We start from the raw sequence: 13308 nt of genomic DNA, 5'->3' as shown, positions 1-13308 counted from the left end.
ACACGTAGACATTGCGGTCAGAGAACGTTTTCTCTCCCAAGAGGGTTGATTTGAATTCCCATTATTATAAGAGAAGGGCGTTGCTAACTGGCACTTTCCTCACTGTGACTATTAGGAGGTTTTTTAAAAATTTAATTTTTATTTTTTATCGAAGTATAGTTGACTTACAATGCTGTGTTAATTTCTGAGGGGTCTTTAAAAGGATCTGTGTTGATGAGGATGGCAGGGATGATGACGATGGAGGACCACGCTTTGGCCAGTTGTCACTCAGATTTAAATATTACTTCCCTCACGGATAGCTCAAGTGGTAGAGCGCATGCTTAGCATGCATGAGGTCCTGGGTTCAATCCCTAGTACCACCTCCAAAAACAAGTAAGTAAGCCTAATTACCTCCCCACTGAAAAAAAGCATTTTTTAAAATGTTAACTTTCCCTAGGACTAATTGACCGGAAGTAGCCACCGACTAACTCATACGTCACACTTTAAAAAAAAATAGTTCCCATAGCACATACTACTATCTGGCTTCATTTTTTTGAGGACAGCTTTATTGAGATATAATTCACGTACCATACACTATACCCTTTAAAAAAATTTTTTTTTGAGGGGGGAGAAGGGAATTAGGCTTATTTATTTATCGGATGGAGGGACTGGGGATTGAACCCAGGACCTTGTGCGTGCTAGGCATGCGCTCTACCACTGAGCTGTACCCTCCCCCACACTGTACCCTTTAAACTACAATTCAGTGGTGTTATTCACCACTGAAATGGAATTGTGAAACCATCATCACTGCCAACTCCAGAACATTTTCATCACCCCAGAAGGAACCCACCGCCTTTAACCATCACCCGCCCAGCCTCAGGGAAGCTCCGACCTGCCTTCTTTCTGTCTCTGCGTTGGCCCATCCCACACATCACATCTAAATGGAACCACACACTACGTGGTCTTTAGTGACGGCTTCTTTCACTTGGCATCATGTTTTCAGCTCATTCCATTTGTAGTGTGTATCGGGACGTCATTCCTTTTTAAGGCAATCCGATTCTCTTTTATTCGTTGAGTTTTACAGTCTGTCTCCTTAGACGGGAAGTTCCATGAGAAAGGAGACTTGAGGCTTGAACGCGGGGAGCGGTGTGATCCGAACCACCTGGCTCACCTGGCGCACAGCCTGAGCAGGAGCACGGGGCTCCTGCTCCACGGGCAGCTTCCCCACCGGCAGCACGGTGCTCTGGGTGCCTTTGAAACCCCACCAGTTACATCCATTGATGGATTATTTCAGGCCGCCTGGCAGCATCAGAGCTTACTCGGGCTGGGTTAGGAAGAGACCTACAGGCACCCCTGATGTTTAGGGGGAATGTTTGAGTGCTGAAGTACAAGGTGGCATTTGTTTGACATTCACGAAGCCTAGTCATTCTTCCCTGGTGGGATCTTAAGCCCACACTGCTGATGGAATGAATAAATGTGTAGAGCTGAGCTCCCCCGCTGCCCGACTGCCCCGACTGACCGTGCACCCGCGCAGACGCAGATCTTTCCCTGAGGCCCTGCTCCTGCTCACCCCTTGAATGGCAGAGTAGAAAGACACAGTCTTATTACCATGTTCCTGCAGCCCCGGAGGACCACGTTCATTTAACCCGGACCTAGAGCTTCCGCGGGAATTCAGCTCTGGGCTCACAGTGCTTCTAATTTGCTGGGTTGGTTAGGATTTATCCCCTACTGCCTGGGCAAGGGCTGAGCTCATGCGTTCATTCCCTCATCCATCGTGTATTTGTTAAGGCTCTGGAGTCCCCAGGTAGGTGCTGGGGACACACAGATAGGATCCCCACGTTCTCAGAGTCACGGTCTGCAGGAGGAGGTGGGCTGGTTTAGCTGCCGTCACTAAACCATGAGATGATCAGAGTAAGCACTGGGCTAGGAGATGTCTGGTAGGAGCACCTGAGGTCGTTAAAGGGGAAGCGCTGTCAGGAAAGTGTCGAGGGCAGGTGACTCCTGAGAGGAGAGGGGAGGTGTGAACCAGGTGAGGAGTAGGGAGAGCTCGCAGGCTTAGGAAGCAGCTAGACTCTCCCTCAAATGGCTTCCTAAGTCTTCTCACTCTTAGAGAAGTCAGACACTTTTGCATTGTGAAATAAGAAGACTTTTCTCAGCGTTTTTCTCCAAAGACAATTCAAATGCCCCTTTCATAAAATGAGATATTCTTTCAGAGGGTTGAGGAAGAAACAGAGAACCAGGCTTTGTAATGTTCTCTATGAAACATGACATTGGTGTCATTTTATTTTTGTTCCTAAGTTAAACTTTCCAAAAATGCAGCCAAATCACACTGGGCTGCAGAAATATATTTATGGTAATTGTAGCACAATTTGAGGTGATGGCTATTTTATAAATGTTTTCTTTACATTAAAATTTTTATTACATTAAATATAATACCTTTATATTAAGAAAATCAAATAATCAGTGCCATGAAAATTCAGTTCTTTTCCTCTCTTTATTTTCGTGTATTCCATGTGAATGAGGTTGAATGTCCCCAGAAATCACTGGTGATTTGGGAGGTTTTTTAGCTTGTTTGGTTTTGGTTTTTGCTCTTAAACTTTGAGACTTTCATTTCTACAGAAATAGAGAAACATCCACAGGACTTTTCTACTGGCCTTTGTTTTCAGCTTTTTGCCCTTTTGATTTAATAGATGTTCAGGAAAAAATGTCCACATGAAACTTAGTGCTGTGGAATTCTACTTGGATACACATTTTGGTAATTGTGCTGTTGGGCTAAAGAGAGAATTCAATCCATCACGTGTGAATGCAAGACATATATATTAAAACTGTCTTTGGAAAATGGTTATAATCTCTTTTTTTAAGGTCAGTCTCATCAACTTCAATCAGTTTTGGTCTCCAGGGTGCGAAGCCTCATATGTTGGCTTTATTGAGTGAACAGACGGGTATGACGCCTGAAACCATGTTAATGAGATGTGTAAAGTGGGGAGTATTCTCTAAAAAAAAAATCTTTCAGTGGGCATTACAGTTTATACTCACCATAATAATACCCTCCATTTTCCCTGTTCCTGGTTTGTGCTAGGCAAGTGCTAAGCAGGCATCATCCCACTGAACTCTCTTACAACCCACATGGGTAAATACTTGATGCCACCTTGTCTCCTGTGAGCAGGTAACATGGCATTCCTCTAGATACAATGGTCTGCCGTTCACTGTTCCTTAATGACACAGTATGTGTTTCCCTTTTAGTTGATGTAAATCTGTCTTCCTGTGGTTTGCAATTGCCACATGCTCCAGTGTGTCTCTGCAATTACCCAGGTCCTGAGAGATGGACACTAAAGGTGCCTTCAGTTTTCCATGATGCCAAACTGTGTCCTCATGACCATCCTGGTACAAATCTGTGTATTTTGGGGCACATTTTTGTAAGACTGGGGTGGTTTATTTGATATTCAGGCAACTCGAGGAAATCAGATATTATGAATTGTCACTTGGTATATTATGACAATAAACTGGATCATGCTTGTGTCTAGACTGGGGCTCAGATGAGAGGGTGGCTGGGGGGCTGCCTCAAATCACACACATGCTCTTCTTGGCTGCACTGTCCTCATTTGCCTTCTGTTCACCTCTTTCCCATCCCACTAAGCTGTCTTCTCTCTGAAACTTCCCCTGTGAGGTCAGTTCCCCGGATGCAGCCGGACAGACCACTGACTGCTCCCTGAGGCCCTGGGGCCTCACACTGTCTTTTGGGCTGGATACTCCTACATGCTAGAGCCATGACCTCACTCAGTACCTGGAACGAGGACCAGGCACTTGTACGAACAGACAGGCCTCTTTTTCTTATTCTAGTGATAGAACATCCAACTCAAGCCAGCTTCAACTGAAAAGAAGTAATCGGCTCATACACTTGGAAAGTCCAGGCTAGTCTCCGGGTCCAGGGAGGATCCAGGGTCTCAGAGGAGCTTGTGAAGACCCTTACCTCCTTCCCTTGGCTGCCTTTCTCGGAGTAGTGTCCACTGACTAGCACGTTCCCCCTTCATTGTTCCAAGACAGGCTCGCGCCCCATCTCCTGTCCTCTCAGGAACCCCACAAGGTCATGCGTTCAACTCAGCGGGTATTTATTGTTTGCCTACCATGTGCCAGGAAATGTTTTAGACCCTGGGATCCAACTGTGAATAAAACAGGAAACACCCCCTTAATACCTCCACTGATTCTCTCCTCCTCAAAAGCTCTAATATATGTCCCTGGGGACTGTGTCTTGTCGAGGCCTGGCTCGGGTCCCCAGGCCACCCCTAGAATCAGTGGCGGATTGAGCCGAGCTGGAGGGAAGCTCCCCAGAGGAAAACAGTGCGCGGTTGGCAGCCCGGGGGGAAGGATGGCTGGATGCTAGCAGGTGTCCACCACCAGGGCGACATACTAACTGATTTGCCTGGAGTTCCCTGGGGCAGGGCTCCCGCAGCCCCGGGGTTGCTGACACAGCGTTCTCCTCTCTCTGACGCAGCTGCAGATGAAGATGAGTGAGCGGGCCGCCTCGCTGAGCACGATGGTGCCCCTGCCTCGCAGCGCCTACTGGCAGCACATCACGCGGCAGCACAGCACCGGGCAGCTGTACCGCCTGCAAGGTAAGCTCGAGCGCGTGCGCGGGGCAGGGGGCGGGGCCTGGCCTCCCGGTGGGGCGGGGCTCAGCTCCTCGGTGGCGCGGCCGCACCACGCCCCCCATCAAGGTCTCACTCCCCGGTCACCGACTCCGTCACAGTGTCCTGGCGGCAGTGGTTTAAAATGCAGATTCTCGGGGCCCACCACCAGAGAGTCTAGATTTTAAGATGTAATAAGTGACCTGCAGTTTTAATAAATGCCTGCACAGGTCTGAACAAGAGCTTGGCGTATTGTAGATGCTCAAAATATGTCCTGACTGCCTGAAGGGGTGCCGAGCGAGCGCCTGCCTTGACAGTCAGTAAATAAGCTCACCTTCCAGGACGTATCTGCACAGAGTGAGTTGGGTTAGGTCAGTCGTCATAAATGCCACTGGTTCCATATCAGAACAAATTCATTAATGTTTGCCACATTTGATTTTGTCATCACAGTTTTTGTCATGTACATCTCACTCACACTATTCAATTTTCTTCAGTCTCTTCTACTTAGATACATTTATGTTTTTAACTAAAATTAATTTTACTACCTCTGTTCTTTTTTAAAATGATTTCTTTATTTCCTTTCCACTTTATCTTTTGGGGGGGTAGGTATCAGGGGGAAGTAATTAGGGTTATTTATTCACTTATTTATTTTTAAGGGAGGTACTGGGGGTTGAACCCAGGACCTCGTGCATGCTAAACACACGCTCTACCAATGAGCTAGACCCTCCCTCCTTACTACTTCTATTCTGTTCTAACAACTGGCTGTATGTTTTCTAGTACATAATATGATCAACTATACAAATATAAATGATAATTATTGAAGGTTTAAAAGAAGCTTGCATAGAAATATATCCTCACACAAAGCTATGAAACTGCTTTGTAAGTTGACTTTCTACACATACCAAAATGATCTTTACAAAAAAAGATGTCTTTTCAGATTCTGTGTCTGGAATGCAAAAGAAAATTGGGAACCAAAGTGATGTACGCTTTGTAGAGGGGAAGTTGGTAAATTGCCTTAATTCCTGAGAGACAGTCTGAGAGTAATTTGAGAATCGTCAACTTGTATCAGAGTTGATGAGCCACTGGATTTCTCTAGAATCCCGTGTTTGCAAAGATGCCACTGAGAGTGAGGACAGGACGTCCTGGAAATTTAAAATATGTTGCAGTTTCAGAATTTATCAGCTAATATCCTGGAGCTTAAAAATCCTCAAGACAATCTGGACATAGAGAAATGTCATATGAGGAACACAGTCATTTTAGAATCTTTATCTTAACTGATCTAACTGTCCTTAACCAAAACGAATAGGCACACATCAGAAATGATTTAAGACTAAGGAATTTATCAGGGCCTTCCTTGACGGTATAATAATATTTTTTTAATCTTAAATTTAAAGAGTATGTTTTAGATACTGTTACATACTGTTGGTAGGCCCCTTGGGTATATAAAACTGCCTCTGACAATGTCTACGTCTGCTTGCTACAAAGAAAACGATTCTATCTGCCAGCATACAAAGTTTTTTCAACCACAACGACAAAAATTGCAAGTCTACCTGCATGCAAGAAGCCCATTTTATGGTTGAAAAACCATCTGTAGCTGACAGGTCTGAGATGAGCATCTGAGACGAGCGATCCACTAATTCCAAGATAACAGAAGTGATAACGTTACCTCCAAAAGTGGAGCAGAGCGATACAGAACTTCACCGCCAAGAAAAATACCATACTCTTGGAGAAGTTTCTGTTGTTTTTGTCAAAACTAGCAAGCCACCAACCAAACAGCTCAGATCAGAATTAGATCTGGGTTTATTTGGCCAGCCTTTATATTTAGGTTTATTATTTACTATTTTTTATAATCCAATACTCAAAAGTAATGAAATTCAGGCAGACTTTGGAGATATCCCAGTTTCAGTTCTGGACCCCCGCAATAAGGCCATATTGTGATAAAGCGAGTCATGGGAATTTCTTGGTTTCCTAGTGCAGGTAAAAGTTACGCTCACACTATGCCGTAGTCTGTGAAGTGTACACTAGCATTATGTCTAAAAAGATGTACGTACTTTAATTAAAAATACTTTATTGCTAAAAAATGCTAACCAACTTCAGAGCCTTCAAAAAGTCATAGTAGTAACATCAAAGATCACTGACCACAGGTCACCATAACAAATATGATAATAAGGAACAAGTTAGAAATATTGCGAGAATTACCAAAATGTGACACAAGAGACACGAAGTGAGCAAATGCTGTTGGGAAAATGGTGCCAAGACTTCCTCGATGCAAGGTTGCCACAAACCTTCAATTAAAAAAAAAGTTGCCATATCTGTGAAGCACAATAAGATGAGGTCTGCCCGCATTACTGTAAAATTAAATTCGAATTTATTGGTAGAGATTTTCCAAATGAACACAGCAGCAGCAGTAGGTACAAAGCAGTAATTTGAAGATGGTGATGGCTCAGTTTCTAATGCAATAAATACCAGTGATAATGAGAAAAAATGCCACAGAATTCCTGCAGAGATGATGGATTATCAAACTTTGTGATTGGTAATTTTATAGGGTTTTGAAGATGATAATTAAAACTATAATTGTTTGTTCTTTGATATATCGTATGACCTGTGTTGAACACAAATTATCAATAGAATTCTTACATTTGTCCTGTTTTGACTGCATACTGATACTCAATGAAATGATCTTGGAATATTTCTGTGCATGAGAATGGCATTATTATTGCTTCATTTTCTTCTTTGCTTTATGTTTTTGACCAATTATTTCATCAAATCATTTATTTCCACCTACTTTTGTTGCCTGTGTGGGAATTAATGTAAACGTATTTTGTTTTGATACTTAATTGGTACCAATGTCTGCTGAGAGAGTTCCTCACTAGCATGTTCTGTATAGATTTCTCCATATTTATTTTATCTCGTGAACTGCTTTTTGGTCACCAATATTCATTGAGATGCAGTGCTAATATGTGCTGTGTATGTAGTTTGGGGACTCAACTTACCACAAAATTTGACAGATTAAAAAAAATATTCACAGACTAGTTAAAATTATCTTGCCTATTGGGGATGGTCATTTACACGACAAATAAATGGGGTATGTTCATCTATCATTCCACCTGTGTCACCTGCCTTCCTTCTTCCCTTCTGCCCACCTCCAGGAAAAAAATGAGGTTGAGAAAAATTAATAGCATCACGGCCCTGTGTGTGTCGCCGGGTGAGATTACATGGCACAAAATTTCTTCCTGTTTTGCTGCTATCCATGAGCTGTAATTCCTCTGGCCAATTCACCTACCCTGATGTATTTCGGGCTGACTTTTCCTGACAGGTCTGGAGGTTAATCTTGGAAATCATACAGACCCTTGAAGGAAGTCATCCAACTGGTTTGAGAAAAATTTCCTCTCCAAATTTAGTCCTAGAGAGCCACCTGCTGGTTGATTTTGGAATTACCATTTTATGGTTGCTGTATTTGTGGGGAGAGGAAGGTGCTGGTTTTGACATACGCCTCATGTTTAGTCCACCTCCGCTGCTTCTCCCACCGTATTTTCCAGTTTTCACAACTAAATTTTCTTCTATGCGTAGGAATATACAAATCAACATGTGAAGGAGGTTTATTATGAAAACTGGGAAGACATTTATGAAACGGAAGCATTCAGCAGTATGTTGAGCAATGTATTCACAGGAGTCTTTTAAGAATTCATTGCATAAAATAACCACAGAGTCATCTCTTCGCAGTTGTGTTCTGTGTTGTCCTAACCCTGGTTGATATCACCCTCCTCCAAAAAAGTACGATGGTCCAGTAAGTTTGGGGCAGAATGCTAGTAAGTTCTCGTTTAGGAGATTCAGAAAGCAAATCAGTATTTCAAGGCTCTGAGATGTCCTGCAGTAGAGAATTTGATCATATTTAAACCGGAGCACCACAAATTAGGTGAACGTGCAACCTTTTCTCCTCTTTTTAATATAAACAAACATTAAAAAACCACTAGTCAACTACCGGATTTGTTCTTTACAAGGGAGACAAGATATACTCAGTGAGTATTTTTATAAAAGCTACTGTTTCTTGAGGACTTACTGTGTTCCAGGCTTTGCACCAGGACCTTAACATATGTGATCTCATTTAGTCTGCAAAACCACCACCTGAGAGTAGTTTATTCCCATATGCAGCTAAGACACAGAATTGGAAGGGTTAGTAATGTGTCCAAGATCACCTGTCTAGTAAGGAGTTGAGGCCTTCATCTCTCCGTCCATTCACTGATGCATTCATTTATTTGGTAAATGTTAACTGAGCATCTGCTTTATGCCAGGCACTGTGTTGGGTGATGGAGATACACTGGGGCTACTAGACAGGCCTGTTTCTGCCCTCCTACAACTTACAGTCTAAAGGGGAGTCACAGTCAGTCATTACACACATACATTTAATTTCAAGTTCAGTCCATGTCACTTTGAAAAGAGAGTGTCCGTACTAGAGAACAGTGGTAGAGTTGTTGGTTTTGGGAGGTGGATGACAAAGGGACTTCTGTAGATGAGATGGTCACCAGAGGCTGCAGCATTTACCCCAAGACCTGAGTCTGAGAAGAGGCAGCCATACTGAGAGCCAGGGAGAAACATTCGCCACAGAGAGATCCATACATGCAAAAGCCCTGTGGCAGAAAGGGTGTTCAAAGAGCAGAGGCGAGGCAGTGTGGCTGGTGCATAAGGGGCGCTGGGAGACAGCCTGGTGTGTCTGGTTTCACGGCAGTGTTTGTCTCAAACCCCCTCACCTCCGTCTTAAAGTTAACATCTTAGGAATCTTTGCCCCTTACTCTGATGTGCTCTGTTGCTCGATATTTTTAGGAGCCTTCCTTTGGAATTGCCTCAGAAGACAGCGCCCCTTGTTTCAAAACAAAAAAAGTGAGAACAAAAAATAGGCACTTATACCATTGATCAAATGTGACTTCAGATAATTTTAGGAAATCAAAGAGGAGCATTCGATGTTTGCGTCACACTCTGCTGTAGACCGCGGTGCCCTGTGTGGCTCACCCGGCAACAGTTTGAGTTGGCAAGAGTGGGAGCATCCTCTCCAGTTCAGTGAAGGCAGAGACTGACACCCTTGGAGGCCAAGTCCTTGCTCAAGATCACATAGCCAGTGAGTGGAGGGACTGGCATTAGAACTCCAGCGTTCGGACTCCTAATCCAGGGCAATTTCTTTCTTTTATCATACGTTCTTGCCTTTGGGAGGGAATTCTCCCACCGTGGGTGTTTCCAAGGCAAATACCGCGTGATGGAGATAGCTCCTCTGGAAGTTTGGTTCCAGGCCCTGCCGTTTACGTTTTTATTTTAAGGTTGATAGCTTCCTGGAGCTCATGGCTACTCTGGAGAAGTTAACATTGGTTTTCCAGTAGTAATTCTAACACAGTCACGTACGTTGTATGTACTGCCTTTAAGAGAGAAGTAATAAAGATCTGAGCAAATGTGAAAAGAGGGCATATAAACCAGGATCTCAAGTTTGCTTGTCTATAGGGACCAGAAGGACATGCCAAGAGTGAAACAGGACAGATGTGGGGGAGGTGGGGTCCCTGGTGAGCAGCCCAGGGAGAGCACAGGCCTGGAGAATCTGCCCTTCACGGAAAGTCTGCAGTTACTCAGATATTAAGCTATTCCAAATGTTTCATGCCCTGTGCAGGCCAGAGCCCAGGCCTGGGCCCGGATGGGGTCCACAGGCCAGTGCCAGCTTGTGACCCCTGTGTGAACTGCAAAGCTGGAAGAAAATCTTTCACTCCATCTCCTGGCTTTAAGCTTAAAAACGGCATTCAAGCCAAGCTGGGAGGATTCAGTGAACCAGCATGACTGAGGCTGCAGGTCCTTTCATTTCGACTTGACCCCAGTGGCTGCTGTCAGTCGCTTTTCCCGAAAACTCTTAGTGTTAGGAGCCACCGCCGAAGGTTCAGTAGAGGCTTCACCCTTGACTGAGATTGGGATGTTTGCATTGACACTGTTTGTATGCAGTCTGCTTCCTCTGGGGAGATTATCAAACCGTCGGAAAGATTTCCCTGGATTTTCACTTGTGGCGCCCAAACCCGTTAGTACAATGTCTCTGTGTTACAGTGCACGCGCTTGTGTGCTGGAAGGAGGGCAGAATCCATGGCCCACACAGCTGGGAGGCTGGAAGGAATGCTTTCTAGTGACTTGGGATATTTTAATATTCAGATTTCTCTAATCATAATCAGTGCTGTTGTTTAGATTTATAATTTTCTTATGGTTCAGGCTTGCAAATAAGCGAATCCATGACTTCTTATGTTGGAAAGAGACTGGACTACGGTGTGACGGAGACCAGGGCTGTTGGTGATGATGTGATAAGAGCAGAAAGGCGGAGGCTTCGGGGCCAGAGGCCACTATGACCCCTTTTGCTCGCTTCAGTGTTTCGAACGCGTTCCGTGGGGCGGCCGTGCCCCCCTGCGCTGCGGCCCCCTCTCCCCGTGTGTGGGCCGGGGCGTCGCGCGTTGGGTCCCGGGGATGCTGTGCGCCCTCGGGTAGGTTTTGCTCTGCTCACCTGGGCCGCGTGAATTCCTCCGCGGTGGTGCCTCCCAGCCGGCAGAGGGCGGTGACACCTCTTGTTTTTGTAGAATCAAATGGTTTGTCGGCAGGATTGGCAGCCTGGCCTCCTGGCCCGTCCATCCTGTGTCTGTTTCTGTTCACATCGTTTTATTGCCACAGCCACGCCCACTCCTTACGCGGTCACCGGTTGGCCTGTGCTCCGGGCAGCAGAGTTAAGTGGTTGCCATGAGACCACACCGCGTGCAAGATCTAAAATATTTAGTGTCTGGCGCTTTATGGAGAAAGGCTGCCAGCTCCTACCTTAGCTCACAGAGGGGGCTGACAGTGGCCTCGTGTATTGCCTTTCTGATTTCTTCACTTCTCGGTTTGGGACCTAAACCTGAGATAATAAAGACTAAATGGAATTTAAGACGTCTTCCTTGACAGCAAGGTTTCCTGGGGATAAAGAAAATAGTCTTATTTCTGATCAGGTTGCCAAAGAGTGTCCTTGCCGACAGTTTGCACAGTGCTTTGATTCTTTCTCATGTCCCCTAAATATTCTGGGTTGATAAAGATGAAATATTAAGGAGGAGGTTTTCCTTAACTGCTGCGGGTCTGACCATAGCTCGGTGCGAAGGCCACATGCAAATGATATGATAATCACATCCTTTCTCATGGCTCTTATTTGCATATCCCCGTGAGTGGCCTCTGAGGAAAAATATCCTGTGTCCTGCGTTACTTATTTGTGTTCTAGAGAAACTAGCTAACCCAGTTGTGGGCTTCCTGGAAATATAACTGCCGTTTTACAATTCTTTTTGGAAAAGATGTCACCAGCCCTCTGAAGCTTCATCGGACAGAGACTTTTCCTGCCTACCCATCTGAGCACTGACGACAGAAATGCCAAGAATCGCCATGTGACCGGCTTGTGACGGGTCAGCCACAGACCCACCCGGAAGGTCAGAGGGTGACCCCGAGGGAGGCGATGACGCCAGGAAGCTGCAAGTCCCTGCCAACTGCACGCTCCTGGGGAAACTCTGCAATACTGTCTTTGTCTTTTTCTTGGTTCCTTTCTTTTTTTCTCCCACTTTCTTTAAAAAAAAAAAAAAAATCTTAGCGTAATTGAAACCTGCTCTATCGATGTGCACTTTTTGTTCCCTCTTTTACAGCTGGACAGTAAGGAGTCGATGACACAAAAGGATTTTCTATCGTAGACACCGTGTCCCCTGCACCTCCTCTGAATCTGTCCTCTTGCGGATTCTTGTGATTTTTCCTTCTGAGTGTTTCCATTGTATGAATCAGTACTGATGATAAAATGGCTCTTAATTGTTATTTGTTTATACAGTATTCCTCAGTTATTAATACTATGGTTCTGCTTAACTCTTGGCAATCAGACCTGATTATAAGTACCCATTAGTTAAATCAGTGCTTTGACTCACTCTTACCTATTATGTTAAGAAACCACTTTTCTGCTCACCCGTTAGTATTCTTTACAGGGTTACAATGTCTCTCTCATGCCATCCCCCGCCCCAACCCCTTCCCTTTTTTTAAAAGCCTTTATTTTGTTTGGTGTACCTTCCTAAAATATTTTAAAATAAAAGAGATCATTCTTCACCCACGTGATCTTGGGATTCTGGCTATCTGGTTGTCTCTATATCACCAGTGTTTCTGAAGGCGTGTGAGCATTTTCCTTGTGAGCTGTGAGCATGGTTTGGCATTGCGTTTGATGGACCTCCAGCCATGTATGCGTTTGCTCACTCGTTCATTGACCAGGTCTGTGCTGAGAGTCTGCTGGTTCCAGGTACTGTGCTGGACGGAGTCCGGGGATTTAGAGGGAAAAGACACAGTCTGTGTCACCAAAGACCTTAAATGCAGACGAGTGTGACCAGGAAATAAAGACGCAGCTCCAGGATAGAGCAACGTCTGCTAAATGGGCCATCAGAGGCCATGTGCTTCTAACGAGATGGTCACTCTGTTTTCCAGGCTTTCCCACCAGGAAACTGCCAGATGGGAAGTGAAATCTTGTGAGCTTACGAGGCCAGAGTTGCCATAAAACTGCAAGAGAGAGCAGGGATGGTGTCTGTCCTGGTCATGACTCTTATTTCCAGCAGTGTGGCCAGATAAAATATAGGATATCCAATTAAACTGAAATTTCAGATACACAATGAACGATTTTTTTTAGTATAAGTGCATTGCGTGGGACATA

At 44.7% G+C, this 13308-nt stretch overlaps 1 protein-coding gene across 2 annotated transcripts in view; it reads left to right on the top strand.

Moving 5' to 3' along the window:
- DOK5 (docking protein 5) overlaps nt 1-12719 on the top strand; it is a 127480-nt gene extending 114761 nt beyond the window's left edge. The window contains exons 7-9 of one of the 2 annotated variants that reach the window (XR_010385006.1): nt 4472-4592; nt 11930-12061; nt 12272-12719. Coding sequence is in view for 1 of the 2 variants with exons in the window: in XM_031433580.2 (XP_031289440.1) it covers nt 4472-4592; nt 11930-11994 (186 nt within the window). In the remaining variant the exon portion in view is untranslated. Of the gene's footprint in view, nt 1-4471; nt 4593-11929 lie in introns of both variants that reach the window. The other variant, XM_031433580.2, reaches the window with a different exon arrangement.
- Nucleotides 12720-13308: the final 589 nt, after the last annotated feature.

The sequence above is a fragment of the Camelus dromedarius genome, chromosome 18 (assembly GCF_036321535.1).
Source record: "Camelus dromedarius isolate mCamDro1 chromosome 18, mCamDro1.pat, whole genome shotgun sequence".
NCBI lineage: Eukaryota > Metazoa > Chordata > Mammalia > Artiodactyla > Camelidae > Camelus > Camelus dromedarius.
Note: the sequence above shows the minus strand (reverse complement) of the source record. Positions and strands in the feature narration are given on the sequence as shown.